At 58.0% G+C, this 24682-nt stretch overlaps 7 protein-coding genes across 7 annotated transcripts; 3 read left to right on the top strand and 4 right to left on the bottom strand.

Annotated features, from left to right (window-relative positions):
• Positions 1–2693: 2693 nt before the first annotated feature.
• POSPLADRAFT_1181609 (hypothetical protein) lies at positions 2694–3460 on the bottom strand (the record flags this gene model as incomplete). Its single annotated transcript, XM_024488855.1, has 3 exons — positions 2694–3053; positions 3110–3283; positions 3351–3460. Coding segments are annotated over 3 exons (643 nt in total), but the record flags the coding sequence as incomplete, so codon positions are not given.
• A 523-nt stretch (positions 3461–3983) lies between these two features.
• On the bottom strand, positions 3984–5421 carry POSPLADRAFT_1046837 (hypothetical protein; the record flags this gene model as incomplete). The annotated part of the gene is made up of 5 exons (XM_024479131.1): positions 3984–4203; positions 4242–4507; positions 4595–4860; positions 5043–5208; positions 5326–5421. The coding sequence occupies 5 exons, from the start codon at positions 5419–5421 to the stop codon at positions 3984–3986; spliced, it is 1014 nt and encodes a 337-aa protein (XP_024338261.1).
• A 542-nt stretch (positions 5422–5963) lies between these two features.
• Positions 5964–6947, top strand: POSPLADRAFT_1040088 (hypothetical protein). The gene is given in 3 exon segments (XM_024477667.1): positions 5964–5990; positions 5992–6068; positions 6088–6947. The coding sequence occupies 1 exon segment, from the start codon at positions 6159–6161 to the stop codon at positions 6537–6539; it is 381 nt and encodes a 126-aa protein (XP_024338262.1). The 5' UTR covers positions 5964–5990; positions 5992–6068; positions 6088–6158; the 3' UTR covers positions 6540–6947.
• Positions 6948–8182: 1235 nt separating this feature from the next.
• On the bottom strand, positions 8183–8936 carry POSPLADRAFT_1040089 (hypothetical protein). The gene has a single exon (XM_024477668.1). The coding sequence runs from the start codon at positions 8714–8716 to the stop codon at positions 8426–8428; it is 291 nt and encodes a 96-aa protein (XP_024338263.1). The 5' UTR covers positions 8717–8936; the 3' UTR covers positions 8183–8425.
• A 22-nt stretch (positions 8937–8958) lies between these two features.
• POSPLADRAFT_1181612 (glycoside hydrolase family 5 protein) lies at positions 8959–12207 on the bottom strand (the record flags this gene model as incomplete). The annotated part of the gene is made up of 9 exons (XM_024488856.1): positions 8959–9495; positions 9558–9777; positions 9888–10026; positions 10162–10301; positions 10362–10447; positions 10498–10613; positions 10664–10873; positions 10936–11235; positions 11595–12207. The coding sequence occupies 9 exons, from the start codon at positions 12205–12207 to the stop codon at positions 8959–8961; spliced, it is 2361 nt and encodes a 786-aa protein (XP_024338264.1).
• Positions 12208–20641: 8434 nt separating this feature from the next.
• On the top strand, positions 20642–22172 carry POSPLADRAFT_1145068 (hypothetical protein; the record flags this gene model as incomplete). Its single annotated transcript, XM_024485761.1, has 7 exons — positions 20642–20860; positions 20946–21121; positions 21174–21440; positions 21545–21569; positions 21743–21838; positions 21996–22065; positions 22141–22172. The coding sequence occupies 7 exons, from the start codon at positions 20642–20644 to the stop codon at positions 22170–22172; spliced, it is 885 nt and encodes a 294-aa protein (XP_024338265.1).
• Positions 22173–22863: 691 nt separating this feature from the next.
• Positions 22864–23930, top strand: POSPLADRAFT_1108388 (hypothetical protein; the record flags this gene model as incomplete). The annotated part of the gene is made up of 5 exons (XM_024483332.1): positions 22864–22924; positions 22982–22985; positions 23045–23077; positions 23213–23258; positions 23466–23930. Coding segments are annotated over 5 exons (609 nt in total), but the record flags the coding sequence as incomplete, so codon positions are not given.
• Between the last annotated feature and the right edge of the window lie 752 nt (positions 23931–24682).

The raw sequence follows: 24682 nt of genomic DNA on the forward strand, positions 1-24682 counted from the left end.
TCCTTAGAATAGCTATCAGGGCCCGGCCGCGCTTCCAACTTCGCCAGAACCCCGAGTCGGAGGCAGAATCCTGAGACACTATCGTGCTGGTTCCGACCTGTGCCCATTTCTGTATTCTGCTGCTCACGACCTGTCGTCGGTAAGTGCCATAGGTTATCTTGCATAAGCGCGCGCGGGCTCGCTCCGACGCCCTCACCTCATTGTCGTCACTTCCCATCAGCGGGCCCAGCCCATCACCGATCGCACGCAAACAGCCCCGATCGGGCACTCTGATTTCCGGGTGGGGGCCATATGGGGCGGCGTCGCATGTCTGTCTGTCTGTGTCTGTCGATTAGAGGCGACGCTACTCCAATGCCCTGGCGCTGGTATGTCAGAAAACGCAAACCCTGTCCTCCCGCACCGCACATGCGGCACGCACGATACGAGTGCGCACTCCCACGCCGCGCATCTAGATCAAAGCATATCTTCCTCTGCCCATGGGCGTGCTTCCTGCACATCACATAATATCGGGAGCCCTCGAGCAGCGAGGGCTTCGATTTGCGCTGGCGCTTGCGAACCTGCGAATGCGCGGACGCAATTCATGTCTCTGTACGGTGTGCTTCGTCCATAGCCAATTAACCCATATCGGACGCGACCGTTCGCCCTCCCGCGCCCGCCAAGTCGTCCACCGCGCGCCGTCCGGCTGGAGCCTCTTTCTCTCTCTTTGTCTCTCGCATTCGCAATACAATCGTCAGCTACTAGCACCCCGTGGCGCGTGCACGCCTCTCGCACCATCACGGCGACATTGGCAGCAGCTTGTTGGACACATAATAGCACCCTCGGATGCAATGGCACATGCCGGCCGCGCCTGCATCCCTTGATAGAGTGAGAGTAAGAGTGAGAGTAAGAGTAAGAGAGCGAGTGAGCCGGACGGCCGCGCTGGGCCAGCGATGTGGTCTGCCGTCTGCACTCTGTCTGACCGCACGAGCGCGTCCACGGCATGCCGCATCGCGGCACCCAGCAGAGTTGAGATTCCATCGGACGAACATCGGGCGAACCTGTCAGCGCCAGCCTGCCTCGATTGTTCACAACGTCCTTGCGCTAATCCCAACGCGGCCCTGCCTGGGTGGTTTCGCGATGCCTGATGGCAGCCCTCCTGACCCGGAACGAGGCCGCATACTTCATAGTCAACGGGGGTGCGTGTCGTCATACGGGCGCGCTCGGTAACCACCGCAATCGGCCGATGCTGCGTGCACGGGCTGCTGCATGTGTGACAAATAATGTGAATTGCAGTCGTGCTAAATGAACAACGGCGCGACAGGACGCGGGCGCGGGCGAATTATTTTTACAGGGTGTACAGTAGTGGTAGCAGCAATAACGACATCGGAGAAAGCAAAAAGAACAAACTCCTAGAAGGTGGCATAGCATGCCCAAAGATCGCGGACAAGCTGCGTACAGGGCCGGCGGCGGGGGATCCATCCAGAGCCGGCTAAATCATAATGCAACAAAGGGAACCAAATAACCTAGAGCAGACGTACGCGCCGCATTGATTATACAGACAGAGCATGTCCGGCCGATAAAAATAAGCAAACATGGTGGTGGGTGTGTATCCGGGGCGGACGGCGGCCTAAACGAGTGTGGTGCATAATATTACATGGCGAGGGTGCCGGTGCTCAGGCGTGGAAGGAGCCGTCGAAGGTCTGGCGGCGGGGAAGGCGCGCATACAGTCAGCGACGACTACAACAGCGAAGAAAATGCGTGCTCACGTTAACATAATGGGGCATCTGGCCGTGCCCGCCGTCGTACACGATCGGCGCGCTGCCGTAGCTCATGTAGTTCCCGCACATCTGCGCGGGCGCGGGCGGCACGGGTATGGGGACGCTCGCGACGTCCTGCACGCTGGCCGCGAAGCTGAGGTCGAGCGGGCTCGGCGGGAGGCTCGCGTAGCCATCCTCGTCGCGGTGGATGAGGCCCGGGGTGCTGTGCGCGTCGACCGTCGCGTACGTCACGCGGGGCGGGCTGCCTCCCGCGCCTCGGCCCGCGCCCGCGGTGGAGACGGAGGCGGCGGAGGCGCTGTCGAGGCTGCCGTTGTACATCAGGAGGTCGCCGAATTCGGAGCCGAGCTCGGGCTGGGGGCGATCGGGGGACGTGGGAGAACGCGGGGTGCGGGACACGGGCATCAGGGATCGGACGGGCGACGGACGACAAGGGGAATGGAAGGCGGTGGGGTGGAGCGGGACGGGGCGCGACGGAAGGAGAGAAGGAGGCGTCAGCATCGGGAGGGGAAGCGAGGAAGAGAAAACGGGCAACTCACGCTAGACTCGCTCGAGAAGGAGAGGCTGTCGGCATCGATGCCACCGGCAGATGGCGTGGGTGAGTGAGGCGGGGAAGAGGCGGAGGAGAGGCGGAAGTGGTAGATTACAGAGAGGAGCACGTCGTCGGCGCTCTGGGGTGCGGGGGCAGGGGAGCTGCTGGGATGCGCTGGGCTGCCGGCGCGCACGATGTCCTGCACAACGACGTATGCCGACGGGTCTGTCGAATGTTAGTCAATATGAACCGGACTATATGCGCCAATATTCGCTCACCATGGCTATTGCAGAGGCGGTCCCAGTACCCGGGGACAAACGCGGTGCTGTAGAGATACGAGCACTCCATCTGAGCGAAGCCGGGCGAGGGGAGGCACGACGACGAGCGCAGGGAGAGCTCGGTCTTCTCCGTATACACCACACGCTCGCTGTCCCGCACGTACACGCGAAACGCGGAGCGGGCGTGTGCGTGCAGCAGCGTGCGCGACATGAACGTCACCGTGGGGTCTATCGCACGCAACGGGCGTGCGCCAGACGACTGGAAGGACGGGTCCGCGCTGGACGCGGAGAGCGGGCTGAGGCCATGTGAGTACGCGTTGGTGGGCACGCCGGTGTCGAGTGCGACGTCGATGTATACATGGTTGCACGGGGGACCGGCGGGCGCGCTCTCTGCCGCGCTGCTGCTCTGTCCAGGAAGCGCGTCGGGCTGGGGCTCGCTCTTGGCGGGCTGCATGAGGGCCATGTGGCGGCTCGAGAGGAGCTGGAGTACTGCGGAGAAAAGGAATTGAGCACGGCGGCGCGGGGGACGCGGCGCATATACCCACTTCGCTTGCCCTCGGTGGTATCGCGGAGCTGCTGGAGACGGCTGCCGACTTGTTTGGGCGTGCGCCGCTTGCCGGTGCGGTTGTAGATGTAGTCGGAGATGAACTTGTTGCGCATGGGAAAGCGGCCGAAAGCGCGTGCGGTGCGCGACTCGACAGGGCGGTATTTCTCGAGGCCTGCATGGGGCGCACGAGGCGCGCAGTGAGATTTCCGTGCGCATCGGGAATGGGGCAGACAGCGTACCTTCGACGAGGACGGCCTCGAGATAGGGCGGCCAGACGACCTCGCCCTTGCCCTTCATGGTCTTCCAGCACTTACGGCCGGTGACGATGGTGTGAATGGTCTCGTTCATCTCGGAGCTGCCCGAGGCGGTATAGGAGAGCTCCTCGGTGGAGGAGACATGGACGTGCTGCGCAAAGGTGCGGGAGGACGAGGAGGACATGGTGGGTGCGCAGGAACCGCGTCTGGTGGACGGCGGCGACGACGGAGGAGGGGGGGCGGTCAACGACAGACAGAGGAGGGATCGGGGCGTATATATGCGCGTGCGGGGTGAGAGAGAAAACACTGGCCCGATATGGAGTAGACGCGACGGTATCGTGGATGGGCGATAGACGCGTGGAGGAGGCGGGAAGGACAGAACTCCGGGTCGAGGTGCCGCGAAGACGCAGCTAATTAAAGGGTTCCGAGATTCCAAGGGAGCGGCTACGGGTACGGGGGCTAGAAGGAAGAAGGTTGATTCGCTCTCTGTCTGATGATGGGAGGACGTGGGAGATCGCGCAATGGGGCACAGTTTCAGATGCGAAGATGCGACTAGCTGCGATGTCGATGGCCTCCGCGGCGTGGCTCAAATGGGCCCGCCGTCACGCCCCGCGAAAATCAGAGGCCTCGGGCGACCGGGAAGCGTTTGCCAATGGCAGCGAACCACCGTCTGATCACGCCTGAAACGCCAGACAAGACCAGTGTTCGCGTCCACCTCCTGCCAGTGCTCGTGCCAGGGCTAGTCCCAGCGCATGCCGTCACAGCCCACATTGTCGTCTGTCCTTGCGGTATCTGGGCGCTGCCGCGGCACAGCTCGCACCGCCCGCGCAGACACGATCTGCACGATAGAAGCGGGAGATCGGGCCAAACCCATACCCGTCCTCTGCTAGCGCGCGGGGCTGCCCGTCCACCGACGCTGCACCGCTGCACCCCCCGCGTTCCCCATTGGCTCTCACGGCCCGATCCCTCCCCGAGGCCTCCTCATCCCGGCATCCTCCTCGCCTAGCCCGGCCGCATTGTGCTTCTGCATAATTAAAAACTCGACCTTCTGGCGCCCGCCCATTGCCTCGGGTCGGCCCCCTACCTTTCCCGGCCCTCTCACTCTCGCGTCGCCGCAACGCGACACCCCCCTCCAGCCTCGCCTGACGACGCGTGTTTGTGACGCACGACCACGCTCCTGCGCATGCGCGCCATCCCATTCGTGTTACCCCCTGCGTGCCGTAACGCACATACGCGGTTATATTAATTGTAATTGCGTCCGAGGGCCTGCCCGGGCGCTGCCTGGCCAAAACGTCCACCGACCGAAAATACAAATCCCACCGACCGCCCATGAACAAGGCCATCCGTATCTGGTAGCCATTTCTCGCTTGGACGAGCGGGCGCCTGCCCCCGCCCAGCCAATCGTTTGTACGAACGCGCTCGGCGATGAGATCTGAGCGAGGGCCCAAAAGCAGCGTCCGCGCCTTTCGGTAAGCGAGGCCCAAAGAGGCAGGACCTAGATCGATCGTGACGAAATTGATTTTACTCCAACGTTGCGTCAGCGAATCACTGCGCGCACGAGCACGTGCCCGTGAGAGACGCCAGCCAATCGCGCCCACCCGGCATTCGCCGCTTATTGAAACACGATCGCGCGCGAATCTGGGCGTCGTGAAAATCCGGTGTTCAAGCGCGAAAAACATATGCCGGGGTGTCCGTGGGGGCCATATGTCCTCTTCCGTCCGTTTGCGCCTCGCTCATCACGCCTGCAGCCTCGATCCATGTCATCGTCAAAGGTGTAACGCGGTGCGAAGAAAACTTCCGTCACCACGACATCCGCGGGCGCGAAGACACCGTCCGAACCGCCCTGATGCAAGAGCCCGTCGAGCTTCCAGCGTCGACAGGACGCAGAGCGTATGTCGAGGCCCGCGTTGCATCACTGTCAGATTGGATGCCTCGTTCGTGAGCACATCGCATCATGTACATGCACAATGGCAGGATCAGGTCGGGCAGCGAAAAGGTCCCGGCCATTGGACGGGCAAAGGGACGGCCCCGGACAATGGATGAGCTCGGGATCCATGACGCCCGCCACATCTGAGCGACCGCCGCATTTGGAGATCTGCACGCCGCTTGCCGCTTGCCGCCTGAGCGTGCGGGCAGGCCGGAGCTAGGTGTGCGGGCAGGCCGGAGCCAGGTGTACGGGCAGGCCGGAGTCAGATGTGCGGGCAGGCGCGGAGCACAACAGACGAGTTCTGAGACGAACTCCCAAAAGAGGCAACCGCGCTTCCATATCGCGCCATGATCAGAAGCAGCCCGCTGCCCTTCCCACGGCCAGACGTCCTCGAGTGACGGCCGACGCGAACCCGAACATCGCGCTAGAACCCTCGTCCTCGACCGCCCATCAGCCAAACGCAGGATAACAGATAATCCAGAGGCAGAAATGCAACAAACTGTGGTACAGCAGATTCCATATGATGAGACTCGTTACAGCTAAACCAAGAAGGATTGACCTTCCCTCGTAGATTATACTTTGGGGCAAGGCTGGACAGATTTGCAGAGACGGCGGCAGCAGATCAGAGATAGGCCACCAAATGAGGATTGCGAGGTAGGCATCATATTGAAACATTGGCGTGGATTACGGTTGCCGCCAACCATACTCTCCCGGGTTCAGCCAGGTCAGAACCATGGCACAAATATCCTCGGGTAAGTCTCATAATACAAAATCTGCTAAAATTGCGCGCGATTCTGACGCCGCAAGCAGTCCTTTTTGCGCACGAGCCACACGCTGGAGTAGCAAGGACGTAACCGAGCCTCGGAATGGGCTTCGCTGTCCCCGGGAACGAAGCATCTACACATAATGCCATGTCCAGCCGACGGGCCGGAGTGCGCCTTGCAACGTCTTTCAATCTGGCGCCAGATCCCGCGAGGTCGCCGCTGCCCGTTTGCGAGCCTCATGCCCAAACGCGCCACATTGGTGGGCGATCTATGTGGCGTAGACGGCGTCCAACGTCGAACGCCGCTTCGCGGGATGGACAGGGCCAATGGCTGCAGACAGGGATATCGCGAATATCATATGTGTTCAAACGTGCTCGCCCCTGCTCGGTGTCACCGCCTGTCGCCGCGAGCTTCTGCAAGCTTTCATCTGCATCTATCGTGTGTCTTGACCGGGTGCCATTTCCCGATATGGTGCGGCCGTGATACCTTCGCAAGCCGTCCGGCCGTCCTGGTGTGTGACCCGCTCCAAGCGGACAAGGCGCGGTGGTAGCAGCGCACCGACGTCGATGTGCTCGCGTTCATGCTATGCAGACAGCGAGCGTCGTGCTGTGTGCGCCATGTGCTCTTGTCGGGTGTGCAGCACGGAAGCAAATAGTGCGCGCTGATTTCGCCTCGGCCAGTCTATGACGCAGCCTCGGCGCCAGCTCGAGCACTGACAATTTTGATCGTACTGTCCGCGTCCCCCAACGGGCATGCCCGCTCGTCTAGATAGTGTCTTGCCCCACTCTTCTTATGGAGGCCGACGTGTCTGCATCAGCGCCCGCACCCAAAGTCGTTACGTCATTGTGTTCGGGCTTTTAGTAGCCAAAATAGATTAATACCAATACCGAGCGAGACGGGATTCACAGCACAGCGAAAAAAAGTCGATTCGCCACCGCCTGCTTACTCACTTAGTATGATGCCCAACAGTAGGGCACCTGTAATCACGTTCGCGATCACGACCGACGCGGTCCTCTGCACTCGCCGCCAGCTTGGTGCGATGCGTGACACTACCGTCGGCGTGCTCCCGCCGCGCTTAGCTCACACAAACATAGCATGAGCTCCAGTTCTCCCACATAGCCTGAACATGTGCCGCGTAGGCGTAGCTAGCTTATTGCGCCCGAGCCGAATAGACTATGTATGCCCCCACCTTCTGCTGATGCGCCCCCATCAGTCGGTCCGGGCCCCGGCCACATATAGCCTACTGCACATACTTATCCGACAGCCCCGCGCCGATCGCAGGTCTGTCCGTGATCCTGATCATCATCACCCCCTCGGCGCGGGATCGTGCCAAATCGCGAATCGCGACCCGTACGCGTCGCCAACCCCGCACTCGCACTCAAACTGCGCCTGTGGCCGTGCCCGCATGATTGACCCGGCGCAGATTCGCGCGCGCGCGCAGGCCGCGCCCCCGCCAGATCGCCAGCCCGTGCGTCCTTCCTGCGGCTGTGCCCTTTTCCCTTCTATGGCTACGAGTTCCGCCACTCTCCTTCCGCTCACGAGCTAGACCCAGCTCGGGGTGTTCCTCCTACTAGTATTGAGACATCCCGTATGTGGCACCGAGCATGCGTGCCGTCCAAGCACCTGATCCTGTGATCTATGTGTGTATATGCAATACTAGGTTTCGCCATAGACTCGTAGAAGGCGCGCGTGGGCTTCGAAGTTCCCGGTGCGGCTCGCAGGGAAGCCCGACGTCGAGCTCGCCAAGGCGCGCGATCATGATCCTCGGGGCATTTGCCCGGGATCTCGATAGCAGTCGTACAAACAGAAACAGACCCACCAGCCGCAGGCAGAGGACGCACATGACCCCGTGAATTGAGTCAGTTTACAGCGAACGCGCCGCTAGAACTCGCGCTGTCATCGGACTAGCGAGTCGCAGAACGGAAGATGGTTCGAGAACAGTAGCCTGTGCGCACCACTCAACATCTTCTGGCCGGTTCGTGTGGTTTGCTATATCTGTCCTGCAGGGTCGATACCACAGAAACTGCCATGTAGGGAACAACGCAAAGGCCATCCGATGCCACGCAAAGCGCACTTGGCCTAGGCCCGTCATTGCGCCACCGAGAACACTATAATTTACGGTTTGTAGTTACACTTGGTCTGTCTCCAAAGCAGAGCAGGCTCGGCATGTATATACACAACAACTATTACTCAGGGGTATAACACGCGGTAGTCCGCATCTGAATGAGAGTAAGTACGACACTAGCCACAGAGTCCGTATTGACTATGTGTGCGCAAGACAGTAGGATGTACAAAAGTCTGTGCACGCATCCTGGTGCGTTTTCGAGAACAGTCACTGTCCAAGCGAAAGCGTCCGTGTTGCCGATATGTCAAGCTGACTGAGAATGTGTGAGCCGTAATACAGAATCGTCGCAAGAAGCGGTCGGCCGCAATGTGAGACGACTTGCGAGGAAGCTGGGTCTGCCGGAGGACAGTGACACGACAGAGGCAGTGTCGGTGGGACAGGAATACACGTCGGAGAACATGGTCTCGCCAAGAAGCCTGATCCGCGTACCACCTTCCATACTGCCGTGTGCGCTTTCGCATCGGGATCGATGATCATGCGCCCACCCAGGATTGACCTTTTCACTTCCCCGCACACGCGCCGGCGCAAATCCCATCCGAGTGATGCTTAATATATGGATGTATGAGTGTAAACTCGTCGTATCGCCGCGTCGTGCTTCCCCTCGTCGTGTCGTCGACCATCGAAGCGCTGGGGCACGAACCACCTTCCCTCGCCCGACGCTCCTCCCGCCGCCGCCGCCGCCGCCATCACCCACCACCACCGCACAACGCTAGCCGCATGGGGAGCTATTACTCACCATGCGACACGTCATGCGCCCCCAACGTACCCACCTGGCGCTCACAAGCCCCGCCGTGCGGGCGGCGCAGTGACAACGGGCTCGGGCACCTCGCGCTTCGCGTACGCCACCGCTCCACACCCCGCTGTGGCAATCGGAGACCCAACCGCGCTCCATGCATCCGGGTATGTGCAGCCCGCGATGGGCGTCGGTGCGCTCGCACGGTCCTGCGCGTCGTACCAGCCATCGCCCGTGCTTACTGTTGCGGCGGTATACGTCGACGCGGGCGGCAGGCTGACGATAGTTGCGGTGGACGTGTATTGGGGAAGGTAGGAAATAGACTCTGTGGGGACGTTATTGATCGTCGCCGGTGGCCATACGCCATACTGCGACACTGAAGTCGGCGCAATGGTTCCCGCACCCGCCCCGCCGGTGGCCCAAGACGCGAAGGAGTCGTTCCAAGCGACGGGTATGTAGCCGAGCGATTCGCACGCGCCAGAAGCTTCGCGCGGGTCAAGCGGCATCCAGCCATTGTTGAGCCCGAGCTTGTACGACCAGAGTGGCGCTTGCGGGCTGTTCGACGTCGAAGAGTTGCCAATCTAGGGTCACGCGCGCAGTGAGCCCCGATGGCCGATGTGGCTCTGCGCAGTAAGAGACGTACCTTCCATGTCCAGAAGAACCAGTCGCCGAGCGCGTCCATGCTCGCGAGTGCGAACTGCTTCAGGCCGGCCTTCGTCTCGTCGCTCCAGCTCTCCCAATTCTCCCAGTAGTCACAGTTCCCCACATAGTCTGCGGAGGAGTTCACACCGCGAACCCAAAGACCACAATCATTGATCGCATTGCTGAATTCTCCCGCGATCGTGACACCAAACTGCTCGCGGCTGCCGAATAGAACCAGATAAAGGAGTCATCCGCCGAAGACCGCCACGCAAACGCAAATACAAGACGCAATCAGATCAGGTTCTGTTGAATATGTGTGACATAAGCCCACCTGTTATTCATCTCGGCGCCCCAGGAGTTGCAGGCAAGCAATGGCCACTGCCCACCGTACAGCGAGGATCCGTTTGCCACGGTCACATTGACAGGCTGGTTGTTTGGCTGATTGTCAAACGCGAAGTAGGGGTGCGTGTCTGCATCCGGTACGGACCACGTTCAAGTGTAAGAGACGTGCATCGAACGAATCAACAGGGCGCGTAAAGAATGTCAGCGAGACAGTGCGTGTCATGTCAGCGGCGGTGGCATACGATAAGCGGTAAAGGACTCACCCAGGGCGATTCTATCTGAACCTTGGAGGAAGCCTGCCCAGTATGCCGTGCCCATGAAGCCATCGTGAATCGCAATGAACGGCCCATGTCCCTCCCCAATGCCGGTGATATTTCGAATCATGTCGTGCGCGCGCAAATAGCTAAGGTACACGTGGTCAATCTATGCTGTTGTATCGAGAAAATGAAGTGTAAACACCCACAAAGTGGTGAGTGTATCCTTCCCAATAGTCGCCAGCAGCGGCTCGTTCACAATGCTGAAAAGGGGCACTACAGGCTGGTACTCCGGCTACAAGTACAGTATAAGCAAACGCAACGAGCATGAATAGACGACAATACCTGCGATATAAACTCAGCGATCACGCGAATGTACTCGAGCGCGCGCTCCGCGTTCGCGACACCCATGACACCGTTCAGGAAGTTGACAATACCCAGCTTGCCAGAATGGTTATAGCCTGAGAGCGTCAGCCTACGACATCCGATCAACACATTACGAGGTACGTACCGTTCTGCGAGCCAGGGATCGTGTGTAGGTCAAGATTGACACGCAGCCCATACTTACGCGCCCAGCCAAGAACGCGCAGGATGTATGACCAGGATACTCTTGCGAGGAACGGTTCGCTAACCACAGTCCCATTCGAGTCTACACCCACATTGTCCCAGACATCGATCGCCCAGAAGGGAATAGGCAGTCTAACCCAGTTCAAACCAGCACCTGCGTTCGAATAACCATTGTCACTATCGCCATCTCCTCTATCGAGGCACAACCGTACGTACCAGCGATCTCAGCAATATCCTGCTCCGTAATGAATGTGTTATAGTAGTTTTCCATCTGCGCAAGGATATTTTGGCTCCCATTGCTGCCGGCGCGCAAGTCGGTGTCAAGCGTCCACTCGTCCACTGAGTTCGGGTGCGCCTGGAACAGCTCCGGCGAGATGAACGGCTCCAGCTCGAACAGTCCGCCTAAGTTGACGCCCCAAATGCGGTCCGTGCTCCAGTTCCATGGTTCAGAGAGGGGCGGCGTCCACGAATTCGGTCGTGCCGAGTTGTTGAAGGGGTTCTCCGCGTCGTAGACCCCTGATGCGTAGGTCCAGGTCAGCTTCGATCGTCTCAGGAACGCCTACAGTCTGGAACTTTTCACTAGGAGCTAAGTATTGCCCAGGGTCGCGCCGCATTCCTTGGCGATGAGTCCACACGGATATCCAGGTACCGCGATACGCGCGGGGAGCCATGTTCGCGTTGGGAGCGGTGCACATGAGGACAGCAAACGCACTGCAATCCCACGTGGAGCCCTCGAAACAGCACCCTGCATCACAGGCGAGAGCTGGCGTTTCCAAAGAGACCGCTGGCGGAATACCGCGGAGGGACGTGGAGCACGTCAGTGCCTGCTCGCACGCCGCCCGCGCACCACGAATCATAAATCGAATAGCACTCACAGTAGCCACCGAAGTTGTTGATGTACGTGAAACTCGTGCCATCGTCCGCTGTGATCGTGCTACCGTTGCCCCCGCTCGTCGCACCAGATGGGCTCTCCGGATTAGGACCCCCGCTCTTGCCAGTGCCCGATGTCGTATTGTGGTCTCTATGGGGCTTGACGGCAACGAACCATACCGGCAGCACGACAACGAGCACGACGATTGCAAGCGCAATGAACGCCGCGAGCCAGACGATAGGTCGCTTGTACCACAGCGCCTTGCCAGCGCCCTTTGTCCCCGTACCCGCCAACGCCTCTGCTGAGCCTGCCGACGCAGTCTCCTTTGTCGCGGGGACACCGGCTGCAGCCGCCGCGTCTGATGTGTTCGCGTTTATTGCGTCTGAGGAAGTCCCGAAAGGTGGAATGTTGTCTGACGTGCCGAGCCCAGGTGTCGCATAGGACTCGTGGGGCGTTGAAGGGAGCGATGGATCCGGGTTGAGACCTGCTTGTGGAACGCCCAGAGCGTCCGCTGTGTACTGCGAGTCGGCACGTCCTACAGAGGCGGGCCGTCCTTCCACGTCCTGGATAGGCTGTGGAGGCGTGAGGGACCCGTGTTCGTGCTCCAAGCCCGACATGATAGGTCTCGGATATGCTCAGACCGCTCGCCTGGGGAAGGTGGGAGAGGGGGGAGAGGGAGGAGACAAGGCGGCTGCTCTGCGGTGGCAAGCGCGTTCAAGAGAGAATGAGGCTGCCTTCGCGAATCGGTGCAGGCACTAATGTGCTCCACACGTGATGGCTTCGCGTATCCATCCATGGCGTCATAAAATCTCGCTATTGATTCCGGAACTCGATAACAGTGACTCACCTGCACAAGTTGCGCCTCTCAGTATTCGACTACTCTTTCGACTGCGCTCATGACTGGGCCACCGCGGCTTTATGTCCCCGACGTGGTTGCTATGCGGCGGCGACGATGTCCACTCGGTCTTCGCAAACCGCGCACGGGCTAGATTGACCGCAGTTAACATTCAACACGGCTCCGCACCCCATTGGTGCTCATCAACGCAGCGTAACTTGTGTCGTCATATCCTACGGCTCGGCCCGACATCTCCTCAGGAATTAGCCATAGCTCACTGGGGTAAGACCCCCTCCCTTGAAAATGTACTACTCGACGAGGCATGCGATGGCGGGACACGAAGATGTTCGTATGTAGACATACAGTGAATGACAGAAGGTAGCACATGATCGCTTCATAATGCAAAGACTTGGCTCAAAATGACAATGGCGCCTGACGCACAGCCGATGATCTTAGTCCCTCTCACGTCCAGTCGGGTGTGAGAAGGATATCGTGCATACGCCCATTGGAACCAATGGGCGTCCATAACTAGAGTTGGCTAGCTAGAATACCAAAAGAGAACGACGTTACGATCTGACAAAGTCAATGTATGCGCGACGGCATGCTATGATTCATCGTCAATACCACGAGTCAAACGATAAAAAGCAAACTACAGCACGCGCGACACTCAAATTCGCTCGCCCACGTTCTAGGAAAGCTCGATAATACGATGGAGACGGAGACTCACGGTGTATATGCGAAAACAGAGCTCGCTCGTCCGGCTTACGATGGGGAGGCGGGGGGAAAGGGGGGGGGGGGGTTCGAGGGAAAAGGGGGAGATATATTCTCGATGGCGAGGCCATTTTATAATACATAAGAAAAGCCCAGTTGACATCGATGACGTCAGAAGCTACCAAAGATGTAAGTTGACGTACGCGAAAGAAACAGGCGTCGCAAGTGTCCGATCATGATCCAAAACGAGTGAACTACCTTCTAAAAACGGACAAGGACCGCTTCTACAGTACATGTACATGTGCAAGCAAGCTGGACTGATCGCTTCGGGTCTGGGTGCATGTAGCATATCCACATGTTAAAATTCGTCCGAGACCCGAAGCGAGAATGATCAACGAAGATATATCGCGTTTGTCTGAGCTCTGTCAAACGCATAAGGAACATACAGGACGGCTCACGCAAAGTCTGCGAGGTACTACAAACAATGCCAAATACGGTGGCATGCGCTCGCCACAATCTCAAGTTCCAACACCACATGCATGTGCTGCTGCCCTCAGGAGTGGGATGTCTCCGGCACTCTCGACTAGTCTACACTTGCCTTGCTCACACTTAAAGGTGTGTTGCGCGGAGCGCCTGCGTCTTCACGCTCGACGTGTTTTTGGGTTCCTCTTCGCCTAGCATGATATCTTCTGCCACAGCGAAGAGCTCTTAGAAGAAAGACAGCGACAGGTCAAGAATAAGAGACTAGCTTGCTGCTGGTAGGTTCGGGCGGATAAGTCTATCTAACTACATCTCAAGGTTTCATTCCACATAAGGTGTGCAGTGTGTAGGGAAATATAGATATCAAAGCAGAATGAAGATATATAGAAGGCATTCTTCATGTGTGCAGTGAATTCTAGGCACCACCCATCCTCTGGTCGCCCTCTCTCAGTCGGGTCGAGAATCACTGACCAACAAGGACGTGCGTGAGAATTCGCATCGAGAGTACGGTGTGTGGCTTCGCTGAGTACTAGTCGCATGCTGACGACTCGTTGCCTACTTGCATATGTTATATGCGGGTCAGTATATGGTTGACGAGGGTGGTATGGTGTGCCATTCGATAATGATTTTTTGTGCTCGTCAATTCTTTGTCACTCAATCGTCGTTACTGTTCCGCTATCCTGTTGATCTTGGAAAAGTGCGTCTGCCTTTTCCCCATAATTTAAGTATCAGTGACACTCTCGGCGCTTTGCTTTCAACCCTTTTGAGCGTGCAGACTTCCGGGATGGCCATGAAGGTTCCTTGAGTGAGCCTCCAATGAGCGTGACTCTCGATGAGGCATGTATGGTTCTCCGTCATGGTTCGGACATGATCTCCAACCGCGATGCAAGCTGCCGGTGACAGATGCAACACTCAAATCCAGATCAAGTCCCCCAGGAGACTTCCATCTGTTTGATATTGCCGCGCGACGATGTCTCTCTTGACCTCATTAACTGAGCGCGGGCCGGAGAAGCATTGCCTTGTGTCTTCTATTTCCCGGTCGTGTTCGTACCGACCTGCAATTTGCTTTCTCACACAATGGCTCTTATCTCATTCTCTGCGCCCGACTGAGACCATCGCATCCGTGGGATGTAATGTTTATCAGTAGGAAAGGATCTGTTGCTTACGCTCGATCTGGCCTCCTCTCAGCTGTTCAATGTGGATAGGTTGCGTCGATTCCCCTCAGGCTGGTGTAAGTTCCGTCTACCTACTCTGCCTTGAAATACATCCTCGGGCTCTATCCCGAGTTCATCCAGCTTGAGCAAAAAGAGCGAGGCATGCGACGGAACCACGGCAAGTGATTGTACGGGTTACTTCGAAGGCTGCGTACCATAGCCTCATTCTTACCCATCGCGACTCGCTGGGACCCACTGGGATCATGTAACGTTATGATAGCTACGTCGCCCGCTGAATACGTATGTATGAACTCAGTTGAGTTTCTCTTGATCGTGATTGATGACATTGTACCTGTCTAGAGACCCCTGCTCTGGTATTCACTCCAGTCATATGCTCTCAGTTCTAGCTTCGACTCGGGCACAACCTCGTCACAGGCCAGTTCTCCATATCATCTCACTAGCATCAGCATCTGTACATCTGACGTATGCTATTGATGCTATTAATTGCGGTACCTATCCAGGCTGGCACGGCCCACATTGACAACTGACTACAATAATAGGCATGGGGCGGTGTACATCGGATGGAAGGTGTGATATGATAACATTCACTGTCATGTAGAGTGGGACGTGTCGCGACTTGAGGTCGAGCGACAGAGGAAAACTTGAGCTGGGGGCGTTCGACTGGTTCTTACCGAAGCGATGGTGAGCAATGCTCAAACCTAAGGCTAGGGACAAGAAAATGTATTAGTCAGTAAGGGTAAGTAAAGGATACAAATAAGAGCTTACTGACCTAGGGACAAGAGGTCGAAACTGAGGTCCCTAGGGCAGCAGAGGCCGGTTTATATACATGGGGAGATTAGGGCAGGCTGTGCGCGTTGGTCCGTGCGCAGCTGGTCCGTGCACAGCATGCCGACGCGGCCCCGGGGGCCAGTGAGTCAGAGCGGCTGTGTCAGCAGAGCCCGAGCTGTGCCGTGCGCTGCCGCCCCATCTAATCTAATCGTACAGTAGATAGCGACGTGTCCATATCAGGCAAGTAGTACGGAGGTCGCGGGTTCGAGCCCGCAAAAAGGAAAAATTAAAAAACGGCTAGGCGCCGTGCCAACTCATGACATTACCCCCCCCTCAATGGCGCATGACCTCATGCGAGGCGCCCTTGCCCATCTCCCACCCGGAGCGGCAGCGGGCTTCAGTCAGCGGCGAAGGCATTGGCTGAAAGTTGAGACCACCAAAGACAGCAGCATTGAGGCGGCGAGGGGCATTCGGGTTCTTCCGGTGGAAGTCGGCTATGAGGGCCGGCGCATTGGCAACGTTGCGTGCCGGTTCCCATGACGTATGTGAATCGTCATACCCCTTCCATTTGACGAGGTACTGTAGTTGACGCCGGAAGATCCGCGAATCCTTGATCCGCTCAACCTCGTACTCCTCGTCGCCCTCAACCTCGATCGCAGGCGGCTCCTCCGGCTCGCGGCCCGGGATATCGCTACGCGTGTACTTGCTAAGCAAGGAGACATGGAACACCGGGTGTACCGGCACCGATTTCGGCAGGACTAATTCATAATCCAAGTCTCCGAGCTTTCGCCGCACGGCATAAGGTCCGAGGCGCTTGGGACTGAGCTTCTTGCTCGGCTGTTTCAGCTTAAGGTTCCGGGCATCAAGCCAGACCTTGTCCCCCGGTGCGAAGACCGGCGCCTCCTGCACGTGCTTGTCGTAGTACACCTTCATGCGCTCGGCCGATAGCTCGAGTGCAGAGCGCGTATCGTTGCGAATCTCCTTCAGGATCTTGAGCCGATCAGCGGCCGCAGGCATCGCAGACATCGGATTGATCCGCACTTGGATCTCAGGATTGTACCCTTGATGCAGGAAGAAAGGGGAGTGCCTGGTCGCGGAGTGAACTCGGTTGTTCAGTGCAAATTCCGCGAGCGGCAACTGTTTTGCCCAATCATCCTGTCTGTGGCTTGTGAAAGCACGCAGGTACTGCTCAATCTCCTGATTCCAGCGCTCAGTCTGGCCGTCCGTCTGAGGGTGGAACGCCGTGGACAGCGCCGGCTCGATTCCCAGACCCTTGTACACCGCATGGAGATATTTCGAAGTGAACTGGGGACCTCGGTCTGATATGACCTTGGCCGGGGCCCCATGATGCTTGAACACGTCGCGGATGTATAGGTCTGCCGCACCTTCTGCCGTCAGGGTCTCATGACAGGCCGAGAAGTGGACCTGCTTGGTAAAGCGGTCGGCGGTGACCAGGATCGAGTCAAATCCATCAGACTTCGGCAAGCCAACGATCATATCGGTCGTGATGATCTGCCACGGGCGCTCGGGGATCTCGTTCGGCTTCAGCGGACCCTGGGGTTTGGCTGGGAATGTCTTGGTACGGTTGCACACATCGTAGGTGCTTACGTACTCATTGACGAATTTGGACATCCCAGGCCACCAGTAGTTCCGCGATACGAGCTCAAGGGTTTTGGCACGACCACCATGACCGGTGATCGGCGAGTCGTGGTGGATCTTGACGATATCCCGCCGGAGCTCCGCGTTCTTTGGGACGTACACGCACCCACGGAACAACAGAAGCCCTTGTTCGGCATTCCACTCCTCAAAACCCCTTTGCAGCCGGGGTGGCCCGAGGTCCTGTACTTTTTCAAGTGCCTCGGCTACCTCCCGATCTTTCTCCGAACATTCCCTGATGCGCTTCAGAAGCGACTGATCGGCCATCACCGAGGCATGACCGCGCCGGGCGGAGGCGATGCGGAAGCGCTCTGGCTTGAGAACCACCTGATCGGTGTTATCGTCCTCATCGCCGATCTGATGGTCTGATCGACGCGACAGGGCATCAGCCTTTCCATTGGACGTCCTGGCCTTGTGCGTGATGCGGAAGTCGAAGCGAGCCAGGAACAGCGACCATCGCGCTTGACGGCGCGTGAGATGCTGGGATGTACGCCAGTACTCGAGGTTCTTATGATCGGTCACGATCTCGAACTGATTGGGTAACCCCTCGAGGTAGTGGCGCCAATCGTCCAGCGCCTCAATGATCGCGAGCATCTCCTTATCGTAGATCTCGTAGTTCCGCTGCGCCGGATCCATCGCATGTGATCTGAAGGCGATGGGATGCCATTTGCCGTCATCCTGCTTCTGCATCAACACGCCGCCAGTGGCGTACCCCGAGGCGTCAACCTCAATGCGCGTCTCCCGATCAGGGTCGTACAGTGCTAGGACTGGAGTCGTCGCGAAGAGCCGCTTGAGCTCATTGAAGGCGTGCTGCTCTTCCTCGCCCCAATGCCATGGGTCGTTCCCTGTGAGCCGGTCGAGTGGTCGCGAGATCTTAGCGAAGTCTTTGATAAAGCGGCGGTAGAAATTGGAGAACCCCCGGAACTTCTGAACGTCTTTTTTGTTCCAGGGCACCGGCCACTCGTTGATTCCTTTCAGCTTCGTGGGATCCATCGCCACCTCATCGCCACCGAACACATAGCTGACGTAGTCGACCTTGGGAACGTCCCACTCGCACTTCTCAGGCTTCAGGAACAGATCGTTGTCCTGAAGGCGACGCAGAACCTCGCGTGTGACCTTTTCATGCTCCTCTTTGTTGGTGGAGAAGATGAGTATGTCATCTAGGTACACAAGGATCTTGCCGCCGATGATGAGATCGTGGAAGATCTCGTTCATCATGGCCTGGAAGGTCGCGGGGGAATTAGTGAGGCCAAAGAACATTACCAGGGGTTCGTACAGTCCCCGGTTAGTTACAAAGGCCGCCTTCCACTCGTCACCGGCTTTGATCCGGACGTTGTTGTATCCCCATCGGACATCGAACTTCGTGAAGAGCGTAGCGCCGCGGAGCTTATCCACCATTTCGGCGATCAACGGCAAGGGATAACGATTTTTGACCGTGATCGCGTTCAATCGGCGGTAGTCCTGTACGGGTCGAAGTGTCCCTTCCTTCTTTTTGATGAAGAAAAAGGGGGATGAGATTGGCGACTTCGACTCCCGTATGTAGCCCTTCGCTAGTTGCTCTTTCAGGAACTTATCTAGTTCCTCCTGCTCGTTGTTCGACAAGGGGTACACCTTAGAGTGGAAGGTCGAGTAGCCGGGCACGAGTTCGATTGCGTGATCATATGGCTTCCTTTCAGGTAACCGTTCTGAGGCTTCCTTGGAGAAGACATTCAGGAACTCGTGGTACTGCTTGGGCACCGACTCCTCGGCGGTCTTAACGACCTTCTTTTTGATCTCTTCCTCAGCAAACAGCTGGGAGTATGTATGCCCGGCTGCAACGAACAGCTGAGGAGCGCCGGGAAGCGTAATACCTTGCTCCCAGGCTTTGATCAAGTCAGTCTCATCCCATTCCACTTCCGCCGAATCTTCTTCGGGTTCGAGGTCCGGGAGCACCTTGCTCCGGCAGGCACCTATGACCGACCGTTTGGACTTCGGCGAACGCCTGCGCGCCATGGGCCTGACCCCCATATCACGCGCAGTCGCTACTTGCTCCATTCGGCCAGTCCTCCTGGCGCTACACATTTCAGGGCATCGCGACAATTTGAGGGAGCCTTTCTCCCAATCTATTTCGGGGTTGTGCTCGCGTAGCCAATCCAACCCGACGATCACATCCTCTGGACCGATGTCCGTGACCGTAAACACCGTCTTCTTGACGTGTTCTCCTACGTGCATCTGTAGCACTGCTACTTCTGAGATGCTTCCATCCTTATTCAGGGTGCCGTCGATATTGTAGAGCGGAATCGGCTCTTTTAGCTTCCGCGTCTGCACCTTATTCTCTTCAATGAATCGCTTGTTGATGAACTTCGTGGTGGCTCCGCTGTCCACCATAGCGATTATGTCTTTGTGCCATCTTTTCCCTTGAAGTCGTACTGGGATGTGAAAATGTTGGGACCCCTGGTCCAATTCGTACACCATCGCAGTAGACAATACATTATACTTGTTACAAGATGATACTCGCGGCCCGACGCGTGCGGCACGAAGCGCGGACCAGATCAAAAACCCTCCTCCTTCATCGCCCGATAGTGTTCGAGCTCTTCGCGCATCGACTTCACCTGTGCCATTAAGTCCGCCAGCTCCGATTGCTCAGATTTCGCTGAAGCGGCACTTATACTTGCCGAGGGTGATGTCGTGACGGGGGCGCTTGTCGCGGCCTGGGTGGATCCCGAGGCAACCGTAGCTCGTGCGTCGGCGCGTTTTGTGTAAGGTTTGTCCTTACAATTGGGGCACTCGAAGCGTCGGTACCCTTGCTTCCCACAGCCGAAGCATGTGCCGGGGAAGTTTCCTTTTCCGACGGCCGCATTGATGCTGGCCGAAGCTGCGTGTGACGAGGGTGCACCACCACGTGCCCCTCCGCGTCCTCGACCCCGTGCCAAGAAGAAGCTGTTTAGCTCGGGCCGACGAGCCCGGCTAACATCGAGGATTTGCTCGACCTCGGTGGCGCGCTTGTCAGCGGCTTGCCACGTGGCAAAGGTTTCGAGCTCGAGTTTGCGATAGACGCGGGAAGGGATGCCGCTCAGGTACTTGTCGCGTAGTTCCAGGTTCCCATACCCGGAACGGTCCACCGGACCCTTGAACAGCACGGAGAATTCTGCGGCGGTGCGCTTCTCGCGCATGGTTTTGTCGGAGCAGAGCTTGGTAAGCTCCACCTGTGCCGCAGCGGCGTCGTCGAGATTGCCAAAACGGGCCTTGAATGCCTGAAGGAAGGCTTTTTCGTCGACGAAGGGGGTTGTCGCTCCCTGGATCCCGATTTGGACGGAGGCAAGCTGGGAGAAGATGGGGGTGGCCCAAGCTCGCGCGTCACCATCGAGGAGACTGAGGGCAACCTGGATCTTCAGCTCGGGGGAAGAGAGGGCCGTGTTGATCGTCCAGTAGATGAGCAACTGCGAGATGAAGCGGTTGCATTCGATCACCGACTTCCCATCGTATCGGAGCGGGAGGAGGAGCTTCAACGTCTCCTTATCAGGGACGGCAGCGGGAGAGGACATTATCGGCGATGAGGGGGACGAAGGACTGCCCGCGGACGAAGGCGACTGTTGTGACTGTCCGCCGGGCGGACTTCTCGAGGAACGAGTGCTTGAGCGGCCTCGCGGCGGCGACGGCGGTGAAGTCGGTTGAGGAAGCCCGGAGGCGGGGTTACGTAAGACAGGGACTGGAGTCGAGGCGGTGACCGCTGACGACGAGCTGGCCCAAGAATGCGGCGGAGTGTCGCGGGGCTCGGTCTTGGGAGGCCTTTCCAGCCGCGGCCCCAGGGAGGGCTGGGGGATCGCTTGAGGGGTCGCTGAAGGCTGTGCGACTGCCTCAGTTCCTCGAGGGAGATGGGGATCTCCTCGCGCTTGACCTGTACTGGCGACAGGTTGGGGGATGCGGGTGCCTGGCAAGGCAGGTCGGGATGGGATGGGAGTGACGTGGCGAGATGTAGATCTCGAGGTGCCAGCGTACCGGAGTGCCGGGCCGCTGGGGTGTTGGACTCGTCGGATTGGTACGAAGTGCCCTTCGTCAACAGTGATGGACCGTGGAGTGCGATTAGGGCACGGTTGCCGATCACAGATGAAGAAAGGAGGTCTGTCTCCGCTGCTCTTTGGGTCGTCACGAGAGACGTCGACCTGATCCTGGGTGTCGAAGGCGTGCTCAAGTCGAGAGCAGTCGAAGAATTCGTCAGCCACGTTGATGGGGGGAGGAAGGGGAGGTGCGCATGCTACGAAAGGCCGTGCTAGCTAGCTTACACCTACGGTGCCCAAGGTAACGCTAGGGTTTGCAGTTCACGTGGGGCCCAGTACTGCTTTTGGCTAGTATGCAGCAGGAACCTAAGCCACGCGTCCGTGAGGACAAGTACCGCCCACTGAAGTGCAGGTACTGAAGAGTTCGTCCCCTAAGTGGTGGCGATGTATAGTACGCTATCTAGGTATCGTAGGGTACAGTAAGGGTGCGCACCACCCAACCTATGGGAAGTGAATGTGAGTAGTGGGAGTCCTGAGGGAACGCCGGCAGCTATGGGAGTTTCGACCTAATGTCGCGACTTGGGGTCGAGCGACAGGAGAAAACCTAAAAGCTGGGGGCGTTCGACTGGTTCTTACCGAAGCGATGGTGAGCTAGGCTCGAACCTAAGGCTAGGGACAAGAAATGTATTAGTCAGTAAGGGTAAGTAAAGGATACAAATAAGAGCTTACTGACCTAGGGACAAGAGGTCGAAACTGAGGTCCCTAGGGCAGCAGAGGCCGGTTTATATACATGGGGAGATTAGGGCAGGCTGTGCGCGTTGGTCCGTGCGCAGCTGGTCCGTGCACAGCATGCCGACGCGGCCCCGGGGGCCGGTGAGTCAGAGCGGCTGTGTCAGCGGAGCCCGAGCTGTGCCGTGCGCTGCCGCCCCATCTAATCTAATCGTACAGTAGATAGCGACGCGTCCATATCAGGCAAGTAGTACAGAGGTCGCGGGTTCGAGCCCGCGAAAAGGAAAAATTAAAAAACGGCTAGGCGCCGTGCCAACTCGTGACAGGACGAGGCCGATTTGACCGAAGCCTGGGAGCAAGGTATCACGCTTCCTGGTGCCCCTCAGCTGTTCGTCGCAGCAGGGCATACGTATTCCCAGCTGTTTGCTAAGGAGGAGATCAAAAAGAAGGTCGTTAAGACCACCGAAGAGTTGGTACCTAAACAGTATCATGAGTTCCTGAATGTCTTCTCCAAGGAAGCATCAGAACAGCTGCCCAAAAGGAAGCCCTATGATCACACGATCGAACTCGTGCCCGGCTACTCGACGTTCCACTCGAAGGTGTATCCCCTATTGAACAATGAGCAGGAGGAACTCGACAAGTTCCTAAAGGAGCAGTTAGCGAAAGGCTATATACGGGAATCGAAGTCGCCCATTTCATCCCCCTTCTTCTTCATCAAAAAGAAGGAAGGAACGCTTCTGTCACGACTTGGTACGGCGCCTAGCCGTTTTTTAATTTTTTCCCTTTCGCGGGCTCGAACCCGCGACCTCTGTACTACATGCCCGATATGGACGCATCGCTATCTACTGTACGATTAGATTAGATGGGGCGGCAGCGCACGGCACAGCTCGGGCTCCGCTGACACAGCCGCTCTGACTCACCGGCCCCCAGGGCCGCGTCGACATGCTGTGCACAGACCAGCTGCGCACGGACCAACGCGTACAGCCTGCCCTAATCTCCCCATGTATATAAGCCGGCCTCTGCTGCCCTAGGGACCTCAGTTTCGACCTCTTGTCCCTAGGTCAGTAAGCCTCTCTTTGTATCATCTTCTTACTTACTAACTAATACATTCTCTTGTCCCTAGCCTTAGGTTTGAGCGTAGCTCACCATCGCTTCGGTAAGACTTAGTCGGACACCCCCAGCTCTTAGGTTTTCCCCCAGTCGCTTGACCTCAAGTCGCGACATTAGGTCGAAACTCCCCAAGCTGCCGGCGTCCTCTCGGGACTCCCACATTCACTTTCCTTTCCCACAGGTCGGGTGGTGCGCACCCCTACGATACCCTATGGTACATACGATACGTAGGTAGCCTTACATACATTGCCACCCCTAGAGGAACGAACTCTTCAACACCTGCACTTCAGTGGGCGGCGTTTGTCCTCACGGACGCGTGGACTAGGTTCCTGCTGCATACTAGCCAAAAGCAGTACTGGGCCCCACGTGAACTGCGAACCTCAGGGTCTTCTCGGGCGCCGTAGCGTAAGCTAGTGTAGTACGGCCATTTTTAGTACGCGCACCTCCCCTTCCTCCCTCCATCCAACGTGGCTGCCTGCCAAGGCCAAGTTCACGCATTCGACTCTCAGGACCTTATCGATGTCTACATCCCAGACGGCCCTGAGACTATCATCTACAGTTGCAAACAGCAGCCGTGCCCGAACCGAACCCCCCGATCAATCCCAGAGGATTACCCATGTTACAAAGCGATCCGACGAGCGCAACACCCGCTCGGACCCCGAAGCACCCTTGCGTCTCGATCCGCCTTGCGGCACTCTCGCCCTGTCTCCCCTACCTCCCGTCTTCCCCAAACTGTCGCCGAGTCCAGTCAAACGCGAGGAGATCTCCCTCCAGACCCTGCGCCAGAGCCTGAGCCTGAGGAGGGTGAGAGTGAAGAAGGAGTCTCGGAGTCCGAGTCCGAGGATTCTGTTGGGTCTGCCTCGCTGACAGCGTTCGCCCCCGCGTCAGCAGTCCCTGACGTACGTGACCCCCCCGCCGAACTTCCTCCGGCGCCTTCACCGCCGACTCCGCCGAGAGGCCGCTCGAGCACTCGCTCCTCTCGAAGTTCGGCCAGCGGAAGGCCACCACAGCCGCCTCCGCCCCCGCAGCGTCCTCCGTCCCCCCCGACGCCGATAATGTCTTCTCCCGCCGCTGCACCTGACAAGGAGACCCTGAAGCTCCTCCTCCCCCTCCGCTATGACGGCAAAACCGTCATTGAATGCGACAGGTTCTTGTCGCAACTTCGTATCTACTGGTTGATCAACACGTCGTTGACGACCATTGAGCTTAAGGTACAAGTTGCGCTAAGCCTGCTCGATGGCGATGCCCGCGCCTGGGCCACGCCTTACTTTGCCCAACTCGCGTCAGTGCAGATGGGTGTACAAGAGGTTACAACCCCCTTCAGGAACGAAGCGGCCTTCACCGCTGCCTTCAAGGCTCGCTTCGGCAATCTCGACGATGCGGCAGCAGCCCAGGTAGAGCTGGCGAAGCTCTGCGCGGACAAGTCGGTCCGCGAAAAACGCACTGCGGCGGAATTCTCCGTGCTGTTCAAGGGTCCGGCGGACTGTTCCGGGTATGGGGACCTGGAACTACGCGACAAGTACCTGAGCGGTATCCCCTCCCGCGTATATCGCAAGATCGAGCTCGAGACCTTCACCACGTGGCGAGCCGCTGAAAAGCGAGCCACTGAGGTCGAGCAGATCCTCGACATCAGCCGGGCCCGTCGGCCCGA

The sequence above is a fragment of the Postia placenta genome (assembly GCF_002117355.1).
Source record: "Postia placenta MAD-698-R-SB12 unplaced genomic scaffold POSPLAscaffold_8, whole genome shotgun sequence".
NCBI classification, from domain to species: Eukaryota; Fungi; Basidiomycota; class Agaricomycetes; order Polyporales; family Adustoporiaceae; genus Rhodonia; species Rhodonia placenta.

Excerpts from the sequence above, each read along its gene's own strand:
- POSPLADRAFT_1040088 (XM_024477667.1), top strand. The coding sequence starts at position 6,159 with ATGGGCTTCGCTGTCCCCGGGAACGAAGCATCTACACATAATGCCATG.
- POSPLADRAFT_1040089 (XM_024477668.1), bottom strand. The coding sequence starts at position 8,716 with ATGGGATTTGCGCCGGCGCGTGTGCGGGGAAGTGAAAAGGTCAATCCT.